General features: G+C 43.4%; 2 protein-coding genes across 8 annotated transcripts in view; one reads left to right on the forward strand and one right to left on the reverse strand.

The window, feature by feature from the left end:
• Window positions 1-26,543, reverse strand: part of SYT1 (synaptotagmin 1) — a 490,694-nt gene that overhangs the window by 203,178 nt on the left and 260,973 nt on the right. The window lies entirely within an intron of this gene.
• LOC141989501 (uncharacterized) lies at window positions 11,326-21,733 on the forward strand. Its single transcript, XM_074956304.1, has 3 exons — window positions 11,326-12,056; window positions 12,636-12,866; window positions 21,693-21,733. Exons 1-3 carry the CDS (start codon window positions 11,474-11,476, stop codon window positions 21,731-21,733), a joined length of 855 nt encoding a protein of 284 aa, XP_074812405.1. The 5' UTR covers window positions 11,326-11,473.

A 26,543-nucleotide genomic window follows, 5' to 3' on the forward strand; every position in this document is an offset into this window, starting at 1 on the left:
TTCATTTCCATTGGGCTTTTCGTACCATTAAAAGGATAGTCCTACTCAGTTTTAGAAAAGTCTTACTTTTTCTGTAGGCCATGAACTCCAAAAAGACGTTCTCAAACCAAATCCTTGTCTTGGTTCAAAAGTAACAAATGCTGACTTGTTGAAGCTGAGTGAAAACCAGTAAGAGCCTGGTGTGAGTTGCTGTCACACTAACCACCTCTGAAATGGCATAATCCAATTACATTTTGCAAAACAAAACTGATACATCCGCACACAGCAACAGGAGGTAGGATTGAAAGCTATAAAAAGCAAAATAGAAATGATTACTTTGACTGTATTATTCAGTATGTCTACTATCAACAGATATTGTCAATACCAGAACATTTCAAAAGGCCTTGGAGGTCTAAATCCTTGAAGCTAATGAATCCCTTCATATGGATAGAAAAATTTTAAGCACAACTTATGTATCCTTTTAATTTGTCCTCATCGTTAGTGATTATCTAGAAAATGTATTGAATAAAAATTACCAAAAAGATTTTAAAATCGTTGTGTAATGAAGAAATTGGTCTAATTCTAAAAAAGGCTATTAGTAATGCCAGGATACTTTAAATATCTCAACGTGCTTCATTCTCATTCTCAATGTGCTTGAGAGCTAATGACATATAAGTGAAGGAGGAATTGTTTAAAGTGGTAAACAAGGGGTAATAGCTTGAAACTAAGAGAACATTTAAGTTGGATATGAGGAAAGAAACCACATATAAGGTCAATGAGACAAGGAATATTTTTCATGGAACATAGAATAATTCTGATTATGTAACACTACCATTTAGCATTATTAGATGCAATGAATGATGTACAGCTTTAATTTACTAAATTAGATGTGATGATGGTCTAACGAACTAAAACAGTACGAAGCAGCAGTCTGCACAGATGACAGTGTTAATTATATTTATCATATTTATTGTAGTAGTGGCTAGGTAATGACCAAGACCAGGCCCCACTGCGATAGGCACTGTCCAAACACAGAGTGGTAGACAATCCCTGACATGAACAACTTAGATTCTAAACTTTCCTGTATGTTGGTCTCAGCACCTTAGGACTGTACCTCTGTATTAAATAGAATAGTGGGTACAACATGCTCCTTTTAATGCAATTAGCTATAGCTCTGGGTTTCCTGGTAAATCACCAACACTGGTGTTAACGAAGCAAAGTTTGGGCACCATTGAAATTACATCTGTAAAAACGTCAACTTTCTATGGGCTAAATCCTCTGGACCAAATGAGGAGCCCTTCATGCAGCATAAATAGTGCAGTTCCACTATGGAAGAAAGGACAAGGTGTTCGGGGGCTGTAAAACGCCCCAGTAGTTAGCTTGGAAGGATTTGGGTATATGCAGGGAGAGGTGAAGGGTAGGGTAGGGTTCTGGGGATCCTCGACTAGGTGAATTAACTGGCTTAAGGTCTCAGCATTGAGTAGTACATTGATGAGGGCCAGCATGAATGCTCCACCCCATGCCTGAGCTGCAGTAGCATGGCAGCCCATGAAGTTCTCGTGCACCCATACTTCACAGAAGAAGCAGGATTTTGCCATGTGCAAAAACACAGAGAAGTGGCACCAATTATATCACTTCAAAACAGATTGAAGCACCTCATCTCCTTTAATGAGAATTTGATATATAATTTAATTGTCTAAGAAAGAGCTGAGCACACTGGTTTGCTTTTACTGTAGAGGTGATTACTCATTATTAGAGCGTGTTCTCCATTATTAACCTGGAGGCTGTTTGTATTGTATCTGTAATCTAAGGTGCTGAGTGAATGATTTTTATCAGAAAATATGGTTATTACAAAGATGCACTCACTGTGTATATTACAGTAAGCTATCAAAATAAAATGTGGAATCTGTTCACTTAAATATAACAAAATTAGTTTAAAGTTGTCACGATTTTATTTGCCTCTAAGAAAACAGAAGAGACATATTTCATATTGATTAATGGAAGTCTTCAGTGCACAGTGAGTTATGAGAAGCCAAGTACCCCAACTCACCTGAGAAGAGAAATGATCAGATTACAGCACAGCAGGGAGTAATTTATTACACTGATAAAATGGAAAGGGAAAATTGTGATTGTTTTACCTGTTAGTAAAACGTATAAAATACTTTCACATTAAGAAAATAAAAAAACTTCAAGGGCTGATTCTCAAAGGTATGGCACAGTCACAAATCCTATTAAAGTCAATGGGAGAGGAAGGTACTCAGCACCTTTGAAAGTCCAGTCATGAGTCATTAAAAGCAGTATACCACACAAAGGCTTTTCTCAGGGCAGCTCTACACTAAAAACTCTGCATTGGTGCAGCTGCACTGATTTGTAGCTGTTAAGTGATGACGCTCCTACGCTGACGGGAGACAGCTCTCCTGTCAGCGTAGTTAATCCACCTCCCTGAGAGATGGTAGCTACATTGGTGGGAGAAACTCTCTCGTTGACATGGCGTTGTGTACATGGGGCGTTAAGGTTGGTATAACTCCGTCGCTCAGGTTCTGTGGATTTTTCAACTCCTGAGCAATGTAGTTATACCCACATAGGCTAGGTCTACACTCCAGACCTTAGTGGTGTCTTAGCCACCACCCTCTTGCTGCTGCAGACCCAATTCAATGCAGCTCTTTTAGTAAGTAATAATTTGAGAAGCTAAGCCAGGTGCTGGTCAAGCTGATTTTATATGTAAACCAAAAAATGACAGAGGTCCTTTACGGGCTGGTTTTGGAAGTGCTGCCCTGTGGACTCCCTTCAAAGCTGTGTCCCATCCTAGCAATAGCATTAGTCAGTAGATGTCATACTCCACCTCCAGGTCATTTCTGTTACATGCTTTACAAGGAAGTGGGCCAATAACAGCCCACTTGACATGTTTTAATTGTTCATTTGGACAACATTATTTGACAGCAAGGAAAGGATCCAACAGTGGGAGGAAACCTCAAAACTAAGGGCCTGTTCCTGCAAGCAGGTATGCTAATATAGACAATTGTGCTCACGCAGGGCTCTAGACTTTCACAAGTTTCCAAAGAGTTGCAGGGTATGGCAGGGTTCACCTCCATGGTGGCCTCCGTTACGGCCCAACGTGGCACAACTCACCTTGCCATAGGGTCTCTGCTAGTTGTTGCCGCCTCTCTAGGGTGACCAGACAGCAAATGTGAAAAATCAGGACAGGGTTGGGGGGTAATAGGTGCCTATATAATAAAAAAAAAACCCAACTATCGGGACTGTCCCTATAAAATCAGGACATCCGGTCACCCTATGCCTCTCTCTGGGTGAACAAGGAACTCAAGAGGGGGTTATATATCATGTCTTCAGCAGGACCCTGCCCTTCACTTCTGAGCCTGTCTCCCTGTCCCTGGGGAGGCCCACCTAGCTGCCAGGCACACTCAGGTTTGGCTGCAATGAGACTTCCTCAGAGAGGGTGAGGCAGAGGTCTGCTCTGCTCTCTCTGGACAGCCCCCAACTGACCTAAGCCCTCTTTTTAACTCCCCCTCCACTCCTGACACTGACTGAAGCTGTAGTGAGGCAGGGTTGATTGGGTCCACAGGCTCTCACTGGGGTTTGTAGATCCCATCGCATAGGGGTCTGCACAAATTCAGTTATTTACAGAATCAGAGCAGAAAATGGCAACACCGCAAGATACTAAGGGAACCAATAGAAGTTATTTACATCCATAACTGGGTAGGCAGACCTAATGCATACACCCCACCTGCTCCTGTCCAGCTCTGGCAATGAACAGGGGTGCTCTGCCAGAGTATATTTTTAATGTTACATGAAAATTGGTACAATGTGATTTAATTTAGAGTGTTTCACATTTAAGTGCCTTTTGAAAGGATACCACCAGGTTAAATTTGCCCTAAAATTTAGGTTTGTAAAAATTAAAACTTTAGGTTTCACAACCATAGACAAACTAAAATTACTCCATAGGTTTAATTTTTAAAAATCCCAATGGAAACCATTTTTATTTGAATGTAAACATGCTTCTGAAGTGCCTGCAACCCAAATGTGGCAGCACTGTGCAAAAGAATGAGAACCTTTTTGTGAAACTGACTATAAACCTGTCCATGTTATTGACCAAGCTGAGAGAAATGCTGTAAGTTAGCAAACAGCATGGAGAGAAGAACATCAGATGATAAAAACCCTCTCAGTTTTAATGACTGTAGGCTTTGGGGGTTGTGTTTTGTTTTTTTATTATACAAAGAAGAAAATTTGTTTTTAAGAAAATGATTTTTGCTTTGACAGCATCCCTATAGAAGACAATGTGAAAACAAATCTGGTCATGGTCCTTTTCTTGGCTCCTCCATGTTGCTGACTGATTAAGGTACAAATCATCCTTGATTTTGCTCGCTATTTTAATGTCCTACATTTCAAGGCAATATCTTGCAATAGGTATTTCTCTTATATGGTCACCGTCAACCTTTCTACTTAGCACTTCCCAAATCTATTTTCATTATAAATCTATCTGAGATATGGCAAACTTGCCAGGCTAGGTAGATTGAATTCTTGGAATAATGTGCACTTAAACCCACTTTCAAAAACCATGTTTTATATTTACTGGATTGATATTTTTTGTTGCAAAATATTGCCAAGTACTCTAACTCTCACAGAGCCATGTAAAGCTATATAGTGTTTAATGCCAAACAGATTCAAACCAATGTTTTTAAAAATGGTATTGTGTATAAATACAACCTCCCCAGAGATAAACAAATTAGCCCATGGTACCCGTTGTGAAGTTCTGAAAGTTATGGACTATATTCTAACACAGCTCCCATCCATGTGCATACAACACTGCATGCTCAAATACTGGCACCTCAACTTTCCACACTGCCACCTCCACACCTAGGTGGTTATGGAACACCCGTGCGTATTGCTGTTTGAAAGCGCACAGAGGGAGGCTGGTTAAAGGCCATGTAGAAAATTTGCCACTACATACCCACTTATATTCCTATAAACTACATTCACACGTTGGCACAGTAACTTGAATATTAAACAGAACTTTTCCTTTGATCAGTGACTTGTGTAAAATATATGAACTCTAAGAAGTAGATGTAAATAATGGTTAAAATCCTGGTTCCTTTAAAAATCAATGAGAGTTTTTCCACTGATTTCAGTGGCTCCAGGATTTTATCCCATGACAACGAAATACACAATTTTGGTTTACTACACCTTAGTAACCTATTTTGTGCAGGGTCTTTGTTCCCATATAATACATACAACACACTAATTAGTAAAGGAAAGTGCTGCATGAAACGAGTAGAGGAAGATTTTTGGTCTGATATGGCCCTTCACATTACACCAGCACTGCAAAGAGCACTGTAATAATGGGACAGCTGAGGACTCCCTCAGCACGGGGCTACCCCTGGGTAGTGTAAAAGTATTATATCTGTACTTTACAAGTGGGGAACTGAGGCACATAAAAATTAAGAGACTTGCCCAAGGTCACACAAGAGGTTTGTGACAGAACTCAAAACGGAACCCAGATCTCCCAGATCCCATTCCAGTGCCTTTATCACAAGAGCATCATGCATGCTGTGACATCGATGGCCCTCAATATATAAACATAAACATTCAACAATAGAATGGAAGTGAGACACAACCAAAACCTTAAAATGCTGTATGGTTAATTTCTTTAACAAGCACATATCCAGCAGCCTCTGCTTTAAGATAGAGCATCTCTGATGTCTTAATTTACGACAAATAGACAGAGAGACAAGATGGGGTGAGGTAGTATCTTTTATCTGTTGGTGAGAGAGACAAGCTTTCGAGCTTACACAGAACTCTTCTTCAGGTCTGGGAAACTGTGACCATGCCTACATTAGCATTTATGTCGGCAAAACTTTTGACACTAAATTTTGCTGGCATAAGAGCTCGTGTGCACAGTGCTATGTCGGTGGGAGACGCTCTCCCGCTGACATAGCTACTACCGCTCGTTGAGATGGTTTTATTATGTGGACAGGAGAGCTCTCTCCTGTTGGCATAACACAGCTACGTGAGCTGTGCCACTGTAAGCTTGTAAGTGTAGACGTGGCCTAATTCAAAGTGTCACTGCTGAAGTCGACTTCATTTTGTAGCATAGGCATGCCCCAGATTTTGACCTTACCCAGAGTTCTTCAGGTCTGGGAAACCTGGCCCTTTAGCATTCTTCCAGTCATAGTGAGAAAAAGGAGGAGGGGGAAGTAATTGTGGTGGGTTTGTTAGTAGGTTATAGATTGTTATAATAAACCATAAATCCAGTGACTCTACTCAGTCTGTGATTTTTAGTATCTAGCAAAGTTATGAATTTAAGCTCCCAGGCTTGTCCTTTGAAAGTCTTGTGCAGGTTTCCTTTGAGGATGAGGCCTGATAGGGCAGATATAGAGTGATTGGTTTGTGAAAAGTGTTCAAACATGGGTGACATGGTGTTTTTGTCTTTTATCATTTTCCTGTGTGAGTTCATTCGAGAGCCTAAGTGCTTGTCTGGTTTCACCCACACAGTTGCTATTGCGGCATTTATTGCACTGGGTGAGGTACGCCACTTGTTGATCGGCATGTGTAGGACCAATGTTTCTTGAAAGGTGTGTTGTGGGGGGTGTTGATCATTGTAGCAACGGAGATATGTCTGCAGGTTTTGCATCTGTTTTTCTGGCAGGGTCTGGTGCAGCTTTGAATTGGAAGGATGTTAACGGGCCATTTCACTTTGAATGGTGCCTTGAAATACGTGTTAACTACTCATGCTAAACAGTCTGTTCAAATCTTGTATTTAGCCATGACACTCTGAGTTAGTTTCCCAGACCTGAAGAAGAGCTGTATGTAAGCTCAAAATCTTGGCTATGTCAACACTACAAAAGCTGACTTAAGTTGATTTACAGCCACCACAGTAATTATACCAGTGTTTCACATCCACACTATGCTCCTTCTGTTAGTAGTGCGCGCCCTCACCAGGAGCGCTTCCATCGACTGAAACGGGGCATTGTGGGGCACTGACAGCTGGAGTCCTGCTGCCCTGGGGATGACAGCCCAAGCAGTCAGCCCAGCACAGGGCTCACATCCAGATCTTGGGCTGTCAGCCAGGCATGAGGCTCATAGCTGGAGCCCTCCCCACCGGAGGTGAGAGGAAGCTCCACCTGTGAGCCCCATGCTGGGCTGACAGCTCAGGCTGTCAGCCACCGGTGGCAGGGCTCTAGCTGTCCCCCACATGGGGCTGACAGCCAACAGGCAATGTAAGTAACGCAGTGTCGACACCAACACGGAGTCACCCTAATGACATCGACCTAAGCGCTATGCCTCTCACAGAGGTGGTGTTATTAAGTTGATGTAGTGGGCTACTTACAATGGTTGGAGCTATATTTCAGTGTAGATGCTTACAGAGTTAGGTCGATGTAAGCTGCCTTACCTGGACCTAACTTTGTAGCGGAGACCAGGCCCTTGTCTCTCTCACCAACAAAAGCTGGTCTAATAAAAGATATTACCTCAACCACCTTGTCTCTCTCATATCCTGGGACCCAGATGGCTACATCAGCATTTCATGCAAAAAATGAACACTGGAGGAAACACCACATCTTCACAGCACAGAGGTAAATTTGAGTTTAAAGTTAGTGAGATATCATGTAATGAGCTACAATCATGCTGCCTTTTGTACGTCATATAGGCAGCCCTCCAGAATGTGGGGCAAAGAGCAAAATGAGGCAGAAAACTCCACAAATCTGCAGGAGCAGGAGAAACCACCATGGCATGATCCCTTCTTGCCTCTGGACACTGTGGAAGTCCCCTCCATCAAAGACCCATGAGGTTGTTTCTGCAGGTTTAAAAAGGAAAGGGGAGCTCCCTGTGTGCACAGCATGCTCCCCTTCCCCGAGCACAGAATTATGAGTGGAAAATCATGCAGGAGTTACCGCTGAAGTAAACCAGAGGGGGAAAAAAGAGCAGGATTCTTAAACATTTCAATGCCCCATCTTCTCACAAAAATGATACAACGGACCAGAGTATAAGAAGGGTAAAATATGCCAGGAGGATTTTTTTTCTTAACGGATTTTGGCCTGTCAACTTTGACAGTGTCTCCTTCATTAACAACTACAACAATAAACTAATTTTGTTTACACAGAATGGCCTAGGCAAAGCATTTGAGCTGTTATACAACAGAATAAAAACAAATGCAATATAATAAAAGCCTAATACAACAACACAACCTGAAAATCAAAAGACAAAACAAGAGAGGGTATCCAATCTTAAAGAAAAGAAAGACGTTAAGAGAGCCATTCTAAAAACACTTTTGGAGATTTAAAGAAGTATTTGAGATTTGGTGGCGGTTGTTTTTTAAGTAAAGAGGGATGAAATTTCAGGCAGAGGGGACTTGGTGACTTCAGATAGAATGGTGGGAACCCCAAAGAGCTGATGATCTGTGTCATCTTCCAGCCTTACCAAACACCACAATACATTTGAAAAGTATGAGTTTTCATTCCCATCTATATGTATATGATTTATACAGTGGTTACCGTTAAAAAGCCAACATTTAGCCACAGATAACTGCTATTCTAAGTCCAGAAAAATACTGAGTTACAGATACCAATGTGTATTCAGATAAACAGAGATAGGGATACTCTTACTTCCCCTAAATCCTGGACTAAATCATGGAAGAGAAATGTTAATAAAATGTTCATAAACGCAGGCCAATAAAAGACTTAAGATTAATAAAACAAATATTGACCAATTATAAAGTCTTTTTAGAACAGAAAACAAAACAACTCTTCCAATAGCAAATGCCTGCCAATAAAAACCTCTTCAGCCATTGTAATGATAAATAATTGGCCCCAAATTGCAATAGCCAATTACAGATCACTTAAGCATCTGTTTGAATACATGTAGATTGTAACATATTGTCGTCATACACTGTACATTTTTTGCACTGTGTATAGAAGCAGTAGCCTGTGGTTATAGTTAATATCAGCTATTATTAATAATAATTGCAGTGGTAACCAAAATGAGCTAGGTGCTTTCCAAACACAGAGAAAGACATAATCACTGCTCTGCAGAGTTTATTTGTTTTTTTTCCTCCTGCAGCAAGAAAGGAAACAAAGTCGCTACCAGCTTCTATCCCCACAACCCCTTTTAAATTCCCCAATTCTGTAGCCCTTATCCAGACAAAATTCTTGATGAACTAAAGTTAGCAGGCGTCCAGAGGTAAAATTCAAACCCTCTGTTTGGGGCCAGGACATGGAGCTTGAATATCATTCTGCAGCAAGCAACTCCGAAAACATGGGATCAGTGTGTGAGGGCCACTTATCTGTGTAAACCTCTGCCCTCCCACATCATCTTCCCAACAGAAACCTGTTTGGGACCAATGTGGAGGGTAAATGAAGAGAGTCTGGCACAGTCCTTCCATGCCTCGATAAATTTCAACCTATGTCAGCAAAGTTTGCCCTGATGGCAGAAGACTTGGCTTGTGCTGTACAGATTAACACAACAAATATTGACTCATGTTTGGCATTTCCAAACTGCACAATGTGATTTATGTGGAATTTTTAGTCTTGGAACAACCTTTCACTACTATAACTGTCATCTGCAAGTAACACTGGGAAAAACCAGTTCAATGTAAATGTCTCGAGATGTAATCATTGTAACAGCTTTTGCTGCAAGCCCTCGCCCCAAACATTACAGAGCCTAAAATTACCCTAAAACCTAGCTACTTAAAGAAGAGAAGATTTTTTTCAGCAGGTAATAATAATAGTTCACTTTGATTATTTAGCTGAATGCTGTGCTGACTGGCATAGTACTTCTAGGCAGACAGCACTTGGACTCAGCAGGCCATCCAGGTCTGAAGCAGAAGCCCGAAGCCCGAGCACCACCAGCCGGTTCTGAAGCCAAAACTTGAGCCTTGCCACCTGGGGCTGAAGATGAAGCCCAAGCCCAAGCCCTGTTGCCTAGATCTAAAGATGAAGCCCAACCCCCACCAGCTGGTTCTGAAGCCGAAGCTCAAGCCTGGCTTCCTGGGGCTGAAGCCCGAGTCCCACCATCTGGGTCTGAAGCCTGAGCCTGCTGGTGTCACCACTTGCCCTCCCAAATGTTCCTCTATGCCTCCCTAGGAGGATGTGCCCCATAGTTTGAAAACCTCTGCTTTAGTGTGATTTATTTCCACTTTTGGAAATTAAATTACTATAATACTCATACTCCATTTACCCACAGTGACTCTGTAGATATGATGTAACATAACTTCACTTGGCCCCTGTGATATTGGGCCCCAGACAATTGCCTTGCTTGCTACCCTCTAAGGCCGGCCCTGCCTACTCAAATTTGACTTCAGTGAGACCACTCATTTGCTGATTGCCGATGATGCATTAGGGCCTAAGACTGTAAGTGTATTATTGCCGCCTGCCAAAAGGCTAGATCACTAAAATAGCACTTAAAAAAAAAAAAAAGTAAAGGAATTATTGAGAGGCAACATAAATGTCATAATCCCCAAACTGACGCATAGTGAAGAATTTCCAATAGATTGTCAGAGAGGTGACTGCATCTCATTCACTAGAGTAAATAGTAAGGAACACAGGAAACTTAGCGTGTGTATGCAAACACAAGATGAAATTCTTATTTTCCACTAGAGAGCAAATAAAAATATAGGAAACATATATTCCACATAAGAAAGGCCATTTTAACCCATAACAATGTGTCTTTCTCAGGCATACTTTAATCCACAAATTTTAAAAACATTTTCTGAATCTAGGACAACTCTAAATTATTAACAGCTTTTTACAAACTACAGGCATTAAGTCAGCCTTATAAGTTCGACAAAAAAATAATTATGGTTAATTAGAAAAAAAAAAGTTATCAGCTCCAATTGACAGCTTGTATGTCAATGCCCATTGGGCAAATACTACATCTTAAATTAAAATGTATTTTAATACTTTTTACTTTGCTTAAAATAAGTGAATTCTAAAACAATCATGCAATTATATCAGAAAATGGAAAATAGCTAATATTTCAAACTTAGTGCTTTAGGGTTCTTAATAGCTCTTTATTTATAATATAATCTGTATCTGGCAGGCACAAATTTAGAGGTTATCATAAAATGTAGAATTCCTAGATTACAGTGGTTCATATCTCAACAATATTCATTTCGCTCTTCATCCTTCATAGCCCTGGTCTACACTAGGACTTTAGGTCGAATTTAGCAGCATTAAATCGATGTAAACCTGCACCCATCCACACGATGAAGCCCTTTATTTCGACTTAAAGGGCTCTTAAAATCGATTTCCTTACTCCACCCCTGACAAGCGGATTAGCGCTTAAATCGGCCTTGCCGGGTCGAATTTGGGGTACTGTGGACACAATTCGACGGTATTGGCCTCCGGGAGCTATCCCAGAGTGCTCCATTTTGACCGCTCTGGACAGCACTCTCAACTCAGATGCACTGGCCAGGTAGACAGGAAAAGAACCGCGAACTTTTGAATCTCATTTCCTGTTTGGCCAGCGTGGCAAGCTGCAGGTGACCATGCAGAGCTCATCAGCAGAGGTGACCATGATGGAGTCTCAGAATCGCAAAAGAGCTCCAGCATGGACCGAACGGGAGGTACGGGATCTGATCGCTGTATGGGGAGAGGAATCCGTGCTATCAGAACTCCGTTCCAGTTTTCGAAATGCCAAAACCTTTGTCAAGATCTCCCAGGGCATGATGGACAGAGGCCATAACAGGGACCCGAAGCAGTGCCGCGTGAAACTGAAGGAGCTGAGGCAAGCCTACCAGAAAACCAGAGAGGCGAACGGCCGCTCCGGGTCAGAGCCCCAAACATGCCGCTTCTATGATGAGCTGCATGCCATTTTAGGGGGTTCAGCCACCACTACCCCAGCCGTGTTGTTTGACTCCTTCAATGGAGATGGAGGCAATACGGAAGCAGGTTTTGGGGACGAAGAAGATGATGATGATGAGGAGGTTGTAGATAGCTCACAGCAAGCAAGCGGAGAAACCGGTTTTCCCGACAGCCAGGAACTGTTTCTCACCCTGGACCTGGAGCCAGTACCCCCTGAACCCACCCAAGGCTGCCTCCTGGACCCAGCAGGCGGAGAAGGGACCTCCGGTGAGTGTACCTTTTAAAATACTATACATGGTTTAAAAGCAAGCATGTGAAAGGATTACTCTGCCCTGGCATTCGCGGCTCTCCTGGATATACTCCCAAAGCCTTTGCAAAAGGTTTCTGGGGAGGGCAGACTTATTGCGTCCTTCATGGTAGGACACTATACCACTCCAGGCCAGTAACACGTACTCGGGAATCATTGTACAACAAAGCATTGCAGTGTATGTTTGCTGGCGTTCAAGCAACATCCGTTCATGTGTTATCCTCAGGAGAGTGAGATATAATCCATGGTCACCTGGTTGAAATAGGGTGCTTTTCTTCAGGGGACACTCAGAGGAGCCCATTCCTGCTGGGCTGTTTGCCTGCGGCTGAACAGAAATGTTCCCCGCTGTTAGCCACAGGGAGGGGGGAGGGTTGAGGGGGTAGCCACGCGGTGGGGGGAGGCAAAATGCGACCTTGTAACGAAAGCACATGTGCTATGTATGTAATGTTAACAGCAAGGTTTACCCTGAAAGAGTGTAGCCAGTGTTTTATAAAACGTGTCTTTTTAAATACCGCTGTCCCTTTTCTTTTCTCCACCAGCTGCATGTGTTTCAATGATCACAGGATCTTCTCCTTCCCAGAGGCTAGTGAAGATTAGAAAGAAAAAAAAACGCACTCGAGATGAAATGTTCTCCGAGCTCATGCTGTCCTCCCACACTGACAGAGCACAGACGAATGCGTGGAGGCAAATAATGTCAGACTGCAGGAAAGCACAAAATGACCAGGAGGAGAGGTGGCGGGCTGAAGAGAGTAAGTGGCGGGCTGAAGAGAGTAAGTGGCCGGCTGAAGAGAGGGCTGAAGCTCGAATGTGGCGACAGCGTGATGAGAGGAGGCAGGATTCAATGCTGAGGCTGCTGGAGGACCAAACCAGTATGCTCCAGTGTATGGTTGAGCTGCAGCAAAGGCAGCTGGAGCACAGACTGCCACTACAGCCCCTGTGTAACCAACCGCCCTCCTCCCCAAATTCCATAGCCTCCACACCCAGACGCCCAAGAACGCGGTGGGGGGGCCACCGGCCAACCAGCCACTCCACCACAGAGGATTGCCCCAAAAAAAGAAGGCTGTCATTCAATAAATTTTAAAGTTGTAAACTTTTAAAGTGCTGTGTGGCATTTTCCTTCCCTCCTCCACCACCCCTCCTGGGCTACCTTGGTAGTCATCCCCCTATTTGTGTGATGAATGAATAAAGAATGCATGAATGTGAAGCAACAATGACTTTATTGCCTCTGCAAGAGGTGATCAAAGGGAGGAGGGGAGGGTGGTTAGCTTACAAGGAAGTAGAGTGAACCAAGGGGCGGGGGGTTTCATCAAGGAGAAACAAACAGAACTTTCACACCGTAGCCTGGCCAGTCATGAAACTGGTTTTCAAAGCCTCTCTGATGCGTACCGCACCCTCCTGTGCTCTTCTAACCGCCCTGGTGTCTGGCTGCGCATAACCAGCAGCCAGGCGATTTGCCTCAACCTCCCACCCCGCCATAAACGTCTCCCCCTTACTCTCACAGATATTGTGGAGCACACAGCAAGCAGTAATAACAGTGGGAATATTGGTTTCGCTGAGGTCTAACCGAGTCAGTAAACTGCGCCAGCGCGCCTTTAAACGTCCAAATGCACATTCTACCACCATTCTGCACTTGCTCAGCCTGTAGTTGAACAGCTCCTGACTGCTGTCCAGGCTGCCTGTGTACGGCTTCATGAGCCATGGCATTAAGGGGTAGGCTGGGTCCCCAAGGATACATATAGGCATTTCAACATCACCAACAGTTATTTTCTGGTCTGGGAATAAAGTCCCTTCTTGAAGCTTTTGAAACAGACCAGAGTTCCTGAAGATGCGAGCGTCATGTACCTTTCCCGGCCATCCCACGTTGATGTTGGTGAAACGTCCCTTGTGATCCACCAGAGTTTGCAGCACTATTGAAAAGTACCCCTTGCGGTTTATGTACTCGCCGGCTTGGTGCTCCGGTGCCAAGATAGGGATATGGGTTCCGTCTATGGCCCCACCACAGTTAGGGAATCCCATTGCAGCAAAGCCATCCACTATGACCTGCACATTTCCCAAGGTCACTACCCTTGATATCAGCAGATCTTTGATTGCGTGGGCTACTTGCATCACAGCAGCCCCCACAGTAGATTTGCCCACTCCAAATTGATTCCCAACTGACCGGTAGCTGTCTGGCGTTGCAAGCTTCCACAGGGCTATAGCCACTCGTTTCTCAACTGTGAGGGCTGCTCTCATCTTGGTATTCATGCGCTTCAGGGCAGGGGAAAGCAAGTCACAAAGTTCCATGAAAGTGCCCTTACGCATGCGAAAGTTTCGCAGCCACTGGGAATCGTCCCAGACCTGCAACACTATGCGGTCCCACCAGTCTGTGCTTGTTTCCCGAGCCCAGAATCGGCGTTCCACAGCATGAACCTGCCCCATTAGCACCATTATGCATGCATTGGCAGGGCCCATGCTTTCAGAGAAATCTGTGTCCATGTCCTGATCACTCACGTGACCGCGCTGACGTTGCCTCCTCGCCCGGTAGCGCTTTGCCAGGTTCTGGTGCTGCATATACTGCTGGATAATGCGTGTGGTGTTTAATGTGCTCCTAATTGCCAAAGTGAGCTGAGCGGACTCCATGCTTGCCTTGGTATGGCGTCCGCACAGAAAAAAGGCGCGGAATGATTGTCTGCCGTTGCTCTGACGGAGGGAGGGGCGACTGACGACACGGCTTACAGGGTTGGCTTCAGGAGGCTAAAATCCACAAAGGGGGTGGCTTTACATCAAGGAGTAGTTCAGGCAGGACTTCACGGAGGGTTCCAATAAGAAATGGTGCACCTAAGTTATTGTTCTGATTAGAACAAGGAGGTTAGCCTGGCCTCTGATTGATACATGGCTAGATCTACCTCGCAGCACCTTCTCTGTGAGTGACTGCAGTGTGACCTAGAGGAATGAGTCCCCTAGACAGGGCAGGAGGCAAATGAGTACAAAACAAATCTGGTCTATTTCTTGTTTTGATCCACTCCATCTATCTTTTACATCTTTGGCTGGCAGCAGACGGTGCAGAAGGACTGCAAGCCATCCACATCTCATGGCTGCTCGGCAGAAGATGGCACAGTACGACTGCTAGCCATCCTCATCTCTTGCCTGCCTGGCAGAAGATGGCACAGTACGATTGCTAGCCATCGTCATCTCTTGCCTGCCCGGCAGAAGATGGTACAATACGATTGCTAGCCATCGTCATCTCTTGCCTGCCCGGCAGAAGATGGTACAATACGACTGCTAGCAATCCGTATTGCCTGCCTGCTCACCATTAGATGGTTCAATACGACTGACTGCAGGACTAAAGAGAATGACCTGGTCAAGTCACTAAAAATTTAGTCCCTGCGCCCATGTCTGCCCAGGCGCTCCCAGCCGACGTGGCCAGGAGCACCTCGGACATGACGAGGACGGGTACCAGTCATACTGCACCGTCTGCTGCCAGAAGGCAATGGATTGCTGCTACTGTGTAGCAATGCCATGCCGCGTCTGCCAGCACCCAGGAGACATACGGTGACGGTTACCTGAGCGGGCTCCATGCTTGCGGTGGTATGGCGTCCGCACAGGTAACTCAGGAAAAAAGGCGTGAAACAATTGTCTGCCCTTGCCTTCACGGAGGGAGGGAGGGAACGGGGGCCGGACAATATGTACCCAGAACCACCCGCGACAATGTTTTAGCCCAATCAGAGTGCTCCATTGGGCTGCTCTGGACAGCACTCTCAACTCAGATGCACGATTGTTTGCCGTTGCTCTGACGCAGGGAGGGGCGACTGAGGACACGGCTTACAAGGGTAGAGTTCATGGAGGGTTCCAATAAGAAATGGTGCACCTAAGTTATTGTTCTTATTGGAACAAGGAGGTTAGCCTGGCCTCTGATTGATACATGGCTAGATCTACCTCGCTGCACCTTCTCTGTGCGTGACTGCAGTGTGACCTAGAGGAATGAGTCCCCTAGACAGGGGAGAAGGCAAATGAGTACAAAACAAATCTGGTCTATTTCTTGTTTTGATCCACTCCATCTATCTTTTACATCTTTGGCTAGCAGCAGACGGTGCAGAAGGACTGCATGCCATCCACATCTCATGGCTGCTCGGCAGAAGACGGTGCAATAGGACTGCTAGCAATCCATATTGCCTGCCTGCTCACCATAAGACGGTTCAATAGGACTGACTGCCGGACTAAAAAAAATGACCTGGTCAAGTCACTAAAAATTTAGTCCCTGCGCCCATGTCTGCCCAGGCGCTCCTGATCGACCTCACACAGGCGACCAGGAACACCTCGGACATGACGAGGACGGCTACCAGTCGTACTGTACCGTCTGCTGCCAGAAGGCAATGGGTTGCTGCTACTGTGTAGCAATGCCGTACCGCGTCTGCCAGCACCCAGGAGACATATGGTGACGGTTACCTGAGCGGGCTCCATGCTTGCGGTGGTATGGCGTCCGCACAGGTAACTCAGGAAAAAAGGCGCGAAACAATTGTCTGCCCTTGCCTTCACGGAGGGAGGGAGGGAACGGGGGCCGGACAATATGTACCCAGAACCACCCGCGACAATGTTTTAGCCCAATCAGAGTGCTCCATTGTGACTGCTCTGGACAGCACTCTCAACTCAGATGCACGATTGTTTGCCGTTGCTCTGACGCAGGGAGGGGCGACTGAGGACACGGCTTACAGGGTTGACTTCACGGAGGGTTCCAATAAGAAATGGTGCACCTAAGTTATTGTTCTTATTGGAACAAGGAGGTTAGCCTGGCCTCTGATTGATACATGGCTAGATCTACCTCGCTGCACCTTCTCTGTGAGTGACTGCAGTGTGACCTAGAGGAATGATTCCCCTAGACAGGGGAGGAGGCAAATGAGTACAAACAAATCTGGTCTATTTCTTGTTTTGATCCACTCCATCTATCTTTTACATCTTTGGCTGGCAGCAGACGGTGCAGAAGGACATATTGCCTGCCTGCTCACCATAAGACGGTTCAATAGGACTGACTGCCGGACTAAAAAAAATGACCTGGTCAAGTCACTAAAAATTTAGTCCCTGCGCCCATGTCTGCCCAGGCGCTCCTGATCACACAGGCGACCAGGAGTACCTCGGACATGACGAGGACGGCTACCAGTCGTATTGTACCGTCTGCTGCCACAAGGCAATGGGTTGCTGCTACTGTGTAGCAATGCCGTGCCGCGTCTGCCAGCACCCAGGAGACATACGGTGACGGTTACCTGAGCGGGCTCCATGCTTGCGGTGGTATGGCGTCCGCACAGGTAACTCAGGAAAAAAGGCGCGAAACAATTGTCTGCCCTTGCTTTCACGGAGGGAGGGAGGGAAGGGGGGGACTGACGATATGTACCCAGAACCACCCGCGACAATGTTTCAGCCCCATCAGGCATTGGGATCTCAACCCAGAATTCCAATGGGCAGCGGAGACTGCGGGAACTGTGGGATAGCTACCCACAGTGCAACGCTCCAGAAGTCGACTCTAGCCTCGGTACTGTGGAAGCACTCCGCCGAGTTAATGCACTTAATGCACTTCTGTGGGGACACACACACTCGAATATATAAAACCGATTTCTAAAAAACCGACTTCTATAAATTCGACCTTATTCCGTAGTGTAGACATACCCATAGACTAATTACCATGATGTTTACTGCAGAGGTTGAATGGGGGCTGGGTCTTTCAGATGAAACCTTAAGGAACACTGGACTCAGTTTTTAACTTGACCGCCAAAAAGATAGGTACTTAAAATCATAGGCATATAAATGAGTGACTAGCTATTCACAGCTGCTGTGTACATGTAATGCTTTTTAAAGCCTATGGGAGCTATGGGTTCCCAGCACATCTGAAAAGCAGGCCTCTTATTTAGGTATCTAAATATAGATTTAGATGCCTAACTTTAAGCACCTACATTTGAAAAGTTTGGCCGGAGGTTCTCTCTGATCTGTGGACTTTGTAGATTTCATGGCTCTTTTAGGAAAAGCATGCATTAGAACTGGCTTTCTTAACCAAACTTACCCTTCCACTATTGCTGTGCAATATGTTGCACTCTCCTCCCCAGAGGCGGACACATTTAAGTAGTGCACTCTTTTATGTGTGTGTGTGGGCGGGGAGGGTTGGGTGGTTGTAGGTGTGGGTGTGTACAAACACACACAAGCCTGCATTCCCTATACAGGCAAAACTCCTCAGTGGGAGCCCTTCACCACTCATCTGCTTTGGAATCTTTTGGAGTGAAAAGCTGTTTACAATATAAATAATAGTTATAGGACATATTAATTTTAATCTAACGATTGTATAAGGTTTCACAAACAAGTGAGCAATACCTGTTCTTTGGTGTCTTATCAAGGTAGTTTGCACTTAAACAGGCTTTATTACCCTTGTTATTTATTGTGTGTGGTTTCAAAGAAGGGAATTAAGAGTTTATGTGATTATGCATTATGTCAACATAATGCAAAAAGTTTGCTGTGGCTTAATTTTCAGTACATTTGAACCTTAGATGTTAATATAAATTTAGAGGTGTAGAGACATTTCTCTAGTCTAAGTGAGTAAACTATGTAGTTCAGGTAATAGTTTATGGCAGAGGTTCCCAAACTTGTTCCGCCGCTTGTGCAGGGAAAGCCCCTGGTGGGCTGGGCCAGTTTGTTTACCGGCCGCGTCCACAGGTTCAGCCAATTGCGGGTCCCAGTGGCCGTGGTTCGCTGCTTCAGACCAATGGGAGCTGCTGGAAGTGGCGCGGGCTGAGGGACGTACTGGTCGCCACTTCCAGCAGCTCCCATTGGCCTGGAGCAGCGAACCGTGGCCACTGGGACCAGTAAGCTGGAAAATGTACATGCTTACTTTTTAATTTGTTATTAAGCTAAGTATCTTATAACCATTTAGCTGGCAAATATTTTATTTAAAAGATGTTTAAACCAGAGAGAAAAAATATTTGGCAAGTCTTTCCCCCTTCTGTTCAGCTATTTATTGTTCACATAGACCAGTGGTTCCCAAACTTGTTCCGCCGCTTGTGCAGGGAAAGCCCCTGGTGGGCTGGGCCAGTTTGTTCACCGGCCGCGTCCGCAGGTTCAGCCGATCGCAGGTCCCAGTGGCTGTGGTTTGCTGCTCCAGACCAATGGGAGCTGCTGGAAGTGGCGCGGGCTGAGGGACGTACTGGTCGCCGCTTCCAGCAGCTCCCATTGGCCTGGAGCAGCGAACTGCGGCCACTGGGAGCCACGATCGGCCGAACGTGTGGACGCGGCAGGTAAACAAACCGGCCCGGCCCACCAGGGACTTTCCCTGCACTAGCGGCGGAACAAGTTTGGGAACCACTGGTTTATGGGTAATTTGATTGTAAAGTTTAATAGATATACATATTGTCAAACTACAAAATGGATGAACAATGCTGATCATTTGCTCCTCTGCCATTAGCACTGACCCATACTCAGGTTTGTTGTCTAATACAAGAAACCTGCATGGACTTAAATACCAGACTCTATTCAGAGGCCATGTTGAAGAAGTGGGAAAATGGAGTTTCTTGAATTAAAATGATGCAATTAGAGTAGCTGATCAAGAAAAGGGTTGGCGTGAGGTAGGGAAAAGACAGAAAAGTAAGGAAGTTTTCTGTATGTTAAATGTCTACCTCTGAGGGCAGCTTTTATCAACTTCCTTTTTAAAAATTGTTTTGTAAATCACTATTAGCACTAGTACATCCCAATCATCAACCTCTCTTTCATAATATTATAATTTATATGCAACAAATAATGTGCCTGATTTAATATGCTTATCAGTCCTTGCACTAATTAATGCATACTATTTTCCATCAGCAGTTGAGCTTAATCACAGTCATTTAAAAAAAGATATGAACTGCGTGTCAAAGTAATCACTAAGACATCAAAAATTTAAACTAAGTTTTTTATGCATTCCAACATCCAGATCTCAGCAACAGTCCTTAAGACACAATTGAGTAGTTTCAACCTAGTGATTTAAATCTTGCTGAATTGGGCAGGGAAACTGAAGTTTAATTACTAGAGCTATTGGACATCTTAGGAATCAACTGTAATAGAATATAGCAAATACAAGCTTCTTTGGAATCATTTTCCACAGAGGTAAATACAACAGAACAGACGTTTATGGAGGAAGTCTGCTTAAGCTGTGATAAAAAGGTTCTGAAATGCCAGGGATATGAATAGACACCTTTGTCTGCCAACAGGTGGTCAGAGAGAAGAGTAGATTTAAGGAGTTGGAAGAGCCCCCCATTTTGTGCAAGACCTTTGTGCTATTTTATCCATGACTGTAATGAGGAACTTCATGGGTCAAACACAGCAGCTGTACCACCGAGCCACAAGCAAGCTTCCGCTTGGCCATGACAGTAGAAGCTTTGTTAAAATGCATCTTGGGGAGTAGATTTTGGAATATTGATTAGACAGGGAATTCCACAAGCAGCAGCATTTCTTTTCACTGTGGGTCCTAGTGACCTATTTAATTAATTCATCGTTAATTATTAATAAGATAAATCCTCCTCCTCCTCCCGCGAGCTGATATACAGGAACTTGTATTGAAGTACTTCTCCGGGAGCTTTTCGTTGCTTTTCCAACCAATCTGGTCATCTCTGTTCCAGGTGTAAGGGAGGCTGTCACAGCACCTCAACAAGCTAAATTGTCACAGTGCAGCTAAAACACATGACACCAAAGTAATATAAAAGTCACCCAGTAATCAGCAATCTGTAACTTCTACAGAGAGTAATCAGCACTAGGTAAGGGATTCCTTTTCATGAAAGAAATAATAGGTTGAAAGAGATGAGTTTTCCTAAGTAATTTTAACAACTTTGCCTGTATTCTACCTTGTCCTCCTAGGAGCCACCAAATCCCTGGTGGCCTAGTGGCAAGTTTCTGAAGGTTGCAGACAGCACTGGTGCCTGCAAGAAGGTGCAATGCACTGCCTTACAGCTCTGTTCCAGGAAAACAGTAGGCTGGAAAAGATGCTGCAACAGAGAGTTGAAACTGACAGGAAAACACAGGAGGGAAAGGGAAGAGGTAGCTAGCACTCCGAGGCATGAACCCTTTGCTTAGAGAACCTTTTTTAAAAAGAAAAAACAAACAGGCCTGTGATTTTCAGGGGGTTTCATTTCTATTTAGTGCAGAAGGTGAGGCAAGGAAAGGGCCAGTATTCCAGTCTGACAGTGACATTTCAGACACAGTTAGAAATGTTTTACACAAAGAAGAACTAGCAAATTTCACTTTGGATTAAAATTATATTTGCATAGCTCTAGTGGTGACTATGGGAAAAGAGACACGGAAATACAAGAGAAACAGGAGAAAGCTAGTTTAATGTTGTTTTCTTTGTTATTATGTTGATAACATCCAGCATTTGTTGAAAAAAGTTCTGGATCCATGACTTAGTTTGAAAGAGATTGGCAGAGGTAAGATTGTCTCTACATGGTTGGCCTTGAGAGCATTCACTGGAATCAATGCAATGTGGAAAGGAATCAGGTTGCTATTTACAAATTTCATTTATATGAAAATGACCACTGGAAAGAGTAATGAAAAGGTCAGTATGTTAAAACCTGAAAACCATCTTTTTATAAACGATTGTTTCAATATCCTTACAGATACTACTGAACAACAACAACTTTCAATACTATTGGCTTGAAGTTTGTATATAAAATGGGAATCCTTACTATAAAACAATACTTTACAGTTTCAATCTCAGTTTGGATGGAGAAAAGGACTGAAAGACAGAAGAACTTCACATACACACACATTAAAAATCTTATTAAAAAGAAATAAGGGTGACTGTGTGTTTCTATGGATTCCAGAAAATGCCGAAAACCAACAATTACATTTTCTGTACAAACCTCTAATATTTAAAGTAATCCCAATTAAAAAAAAATTACTAGAAACAAACAAACAGTTATGGGACTCAGCCTGTTTTCCATTGCCATAAAATTCTATTTTAAGTGTAGAGAGTTCCCACTTGAAGCAAGATTGCCTTTGTTACCTGCTTGTTATACTTAAATCCTTTTTCACTTCACCTACTCTATGCTGTGATCTGAGATGCAGATGAATATCTATTAAGGCCTAATGTGCTTGAGTTTTAGTTAAGCACTGGAATAAATTGCCTAGGGAGGCTGTGGAATCTCCAGCATTGGAGATTTTTAAGAGCAGGATAGACAAACACCTGTCAGGGACAGTCTAGATAATACTTAGTCCTGCCGTGAGTGCAGGGAACTGACTAGACTCCTCAAGGTCCCTTCCAGTCCTACGATTCTATGATTCTAACGGGGGGGGGAATGTGTTATACCTGACCCCCCTCTCTTATACTGCTGCCAAACTTCTGTACAGTTGTGCTCAAGCAGGAGCTCTCTGGATCTACACGAAAGGGGTATTGGTAAGGTGTTGAGGGGGGTCAACAAGCATGTGGACCAAGGGGATCCAGTGGATGTAGTATACTTAGATTTTCAGAAAGCCTTTGACAAGGTCCCTCACCAAAGGCTCTTACACAAAGTAAGCTGCCATGGGATAAGAGAGAAGGTCCTCTCATGGATTGGTAACTGCTTAAAAGATAGGAAACAAAGGGTAGGTATAAATGGTCAGTTTTCAGAATGGAGAGAGGTAAAGAGTGGTGTCCCCCAGGGGTCTGTTCTGGGACCAGTCCTATTCAACATATTCATTAATGATCTGGAAAAAGGGGTAAACAGTGAGGTGGCAAAATTTGCAGATGATACAAAATTACTAAAGATAGTTAAGACCCAGGAAGACTGCGAAGAGCTACAAAAGGATCTCTCAAAACTGGGTGACTGGGCAACAGAATGGCAGATGAAATTCAATGTTGCCAAATGTAAAGTAACATACCTTGGAAAACATTATCCCAACTATACATATAAAATGTTGGGGTCTAAATGAGCTGTTACCACTCAAGAAAGTGAACAGAATGCTGGGAATAATTAAGAAAGGGATAGATAATAGGACAGAAAATATCATATCATGTTGCCTCTATATAAATCCATGGAACTCCCACATCTTGAATACTGTGTGCACATGTGGTCACCCCATCTCAAAAGAGATATATTGGAATTGGAAAAGGTTCAGAAAAGGGCAACAAAAATTATTAGGGGTACGGAACGGCTTCCGTATGAGGAGAGATTAATAAGACTGGGACTTTTCAGTTTGGAAAAGAGACACAGATATGATTGAGGTCTATAAAATCATGACTGGTGTAGAGAAAGTAGATAAGGAAGTGTTGTTTACTACTTCTCATAACACAAGAACTAGGGGTCACCAAATGAAATTAATAGGCAGCAGGTTTAAAACAAATAAAAGGAAGTATTTCTTCACACAATGCACAGTCAACCTGTGGAACTCCTTGTCAGAGGATGTTGTGAAGGCCAAGACCATAACAGGGTTAAAAAAAACTAGATAAGTTCATGGAGGATAGTTCCATCAATGGCTATTAGCCAGAATGTGCAGGAATGGTGTCCCTGCCTCTGTTTGCCAGAAGCTGGGAATGGGAGACAGCTGATGGATCACCTGATGATTACCTGTTCTGTTCATTCCCTCTGGGGCACCTGGCAGTGGCCACTGTTGGAAGACAGGATACTGAGCTAGCTGGACCTTTGGTCTGATCCAGTAGGGCCACTCTTATGTTCTTACGTGTTTTCCATGAATACCCCTACACTCTGGAATGCATTTCCCTGCCTTGGTTTGCCAGAGGTCTGCTTTACCAATTGTTTGGACATACTATAAAACTCGTCTTTATTTTGGAGCATTTGGGAATGAGACAGTGTAAAGTTTTCAGAATTTTTTGCAGAGGATTTCTATAGTTCCTATGTTTATTGGTGCATTTTATAAATCAAAATAAATAAATATGCATTGTAGCATTCTCCAACAACACCACATGGACCAATATGGGAAGTATTACAGAAGACAGCCAAGTCCCAATTACTTATCCTCCCACCAGGAAACAAACAGGCCAGCAATGCTCCTAAACATGGAAAGAGCTCTCAATGATGAAATTTAAATGATTTTGAAGATTAGCATTTGAGGTTGGATGAAGTTACATTTAGTTTCTTGGCTAAGTAACATTGGCATGTATACCACACATTATCACACAACTAGATGATGGAATAGTCTTAAAATGAAGAAAAAAGCATGTGGATGCCAAAAAAGTAAAGAAAGGCAGGGAAGACTGAATTAAACTACCAGCTCAGGGCTTCATGATATATTGTGCATACAGTATAATTTCTTGCAAAGCAGACCCACCGGCAAACCTTGTGCTAAATTGATAAAGACCATTTAAGTTTCTTTATAGTTCAGTGGCTCGGTATAAAAAAATACTATAATTTAAGTTTTAAATCAAAGCTTTGCTTTTAGCTTTTCCTGTGAGAACTTGAGAATTTACAATATTATTTTAGCCCAGAGTTCATTCTGCACCACTTCAGTGTGTTTTGAAGAGATGTATTAAAATAGACCCTGTGGATGGATGAGGTAATATTTTTTATTGGACCAACTTCTGTTGGTGAGAAAGAGAAGCTTGTGAGTTTACAGAACTCGAAGAAGAGCTTTGTGCAAGCTCCAAAGCTTGTCTCTCTCACTAGCAGAAGTTGGTTCAATAAAAGATATTTCCTCACCCACCTTGTGTCTCTAATATCCTGGGACCAATACGGCTACATCAACACAGCATACACCTCTGTGGATGGTTATTCCTAACGCTGCCTCTTACAGGGCCCCCAGCTCCAGGTGTCCCAACAGCAGCAGCCACCAGCCACCAACAGCAGCAGGAGGTAGAGGAGGGAAGCCTCAAACCCAAAAGGCCCCGGGCATCAGCTGAACTTTAAGGAGTGAACTCTGTCTTGACTGTGGTATCTCTTGTTTCTAACATCCTGCCACCTTCAGGATTTATAAGCTGAACCAACACTTGTTGAAATAAACAGGAAGATTCCCATTGATTTCAATGGGCATTGGATGAGGCCTTTAGCTACTGCCTCTGCTCACCAGCTTCACACTCACATGCCCACCATGCATCTCATCATTCTGATCTACCTTCTGCCTCCATCTATGCACCCCTCTTGTCTTCCTTCTCTCTCATCCTTACCTTTCACTGTGTCCATCTTTTCTTCTTCCCTCTCCTTTTACTCCTGCAAAAGATCTCTTCTACCTCCCCTCTCAAAATGCTCAATTCCCTCATATCAACCCCTGTCTCTTCAGGCTAGTCCCATTACTGATGTTGTTAGCTCTTGCTGTATATAAAATGAGAAGAAAATGTAAGCCTTCAAATGTGGAATCTTTAAGAAGCACAACAATATGCTCTCATCACATAGTTCTTGTTCTCCTCGTCCTTTGCCCCAGGCACCACTATGTGTTGTCTCCCTTGTGCTTTGTCTAATTTTAGATTATAAACACTTCACGGCAGAGACTGCATCTTTTATTTGCTTGTAAAGTGAATAGCAACCTTTGGAAAATATATAGATTATTATTAATAATAACAATATCAGCAACATCAGTGTAAGTTACAAATCTATCTCCACCATCTATGCAATAAAACAATAACAAAACCCAGACAGACAGACATTCTGTTGTATGTCACTTTCAGTCCAAAAAATATTTTTAATGAATTTATATTGTTTCCCCTTCTAGCTTTGGTTGAAATATCTGGCCTCTATTTCACATTAATAATGCTACAAAAAGCCATAGATCCCAAATTTCACAGATCTAAAGCAAACTGGCACCTTTTTTTATAGCAACATCTTCGTAGAATAGAAAGGTTCTCTAATTCAAAAGGTCAAATAGAAATGTTAATGAAAACAGAACCCAGTCAAGTCAAATAAAATAAGAAAATAAACAGAGATTTTGCTTCAGGCAGCCTGAATCTGATTTAAGCAGCAGTCTCAGAAGAATCCAGCTGTTGTTTACTGAAACGTAAAATAATGTGCTTATTCCTTTTATATGACAGCATCCCTGCTCCTTGAAATCAGGATGTAACATTTTCCCTTTCATGGACAACAATCTGCAATCATTATATGTACAGTAACTAATCTGACCAATTACCTGAAAGCTAATTACTCTGATTTTACAAAATGGGTCAGCTAGCTCAGTGTATGTTGAACCCATTAATTACTGGTACTTAATAAAGAACACCAAAGAGTACATCCATGCATTAATGTGTTACAGCAGAATTACAGATATTTTAATACTGGATTGAACAAGCCTCTGATCATCATTGTTTTATAGCCTCAGAGCTTAATCTAATTGTACCTAATACAGAGCTGGACTGTGCAGGCCTTGGCAATTACAGTATTTTATTCATGTTAGCAATTTACTTTCTTACTCCAAACATGTTCTACATTTAGTTATTTTATTGTACATTTCAAAGGACATCATCATTCATTTGAGATAGCAGGATAAACCAGAAGATTCAAAACTTTACTTGATTAAGAAGAATAAAGACGGAAGATTTGTCTTGG

Source organism: Natator depressus, chromosome 1 (genome assembly GCF_965152275.1).
Source record: "Natator depressus isolate rNatDep1 chromosome 1, rNatDep2.hap1, whole genome shotgun sequence".
NCBI lineage: Eukaryota > Metazoa > Chordata > Testudines > Cheloniidae > Natator > Natator depressus.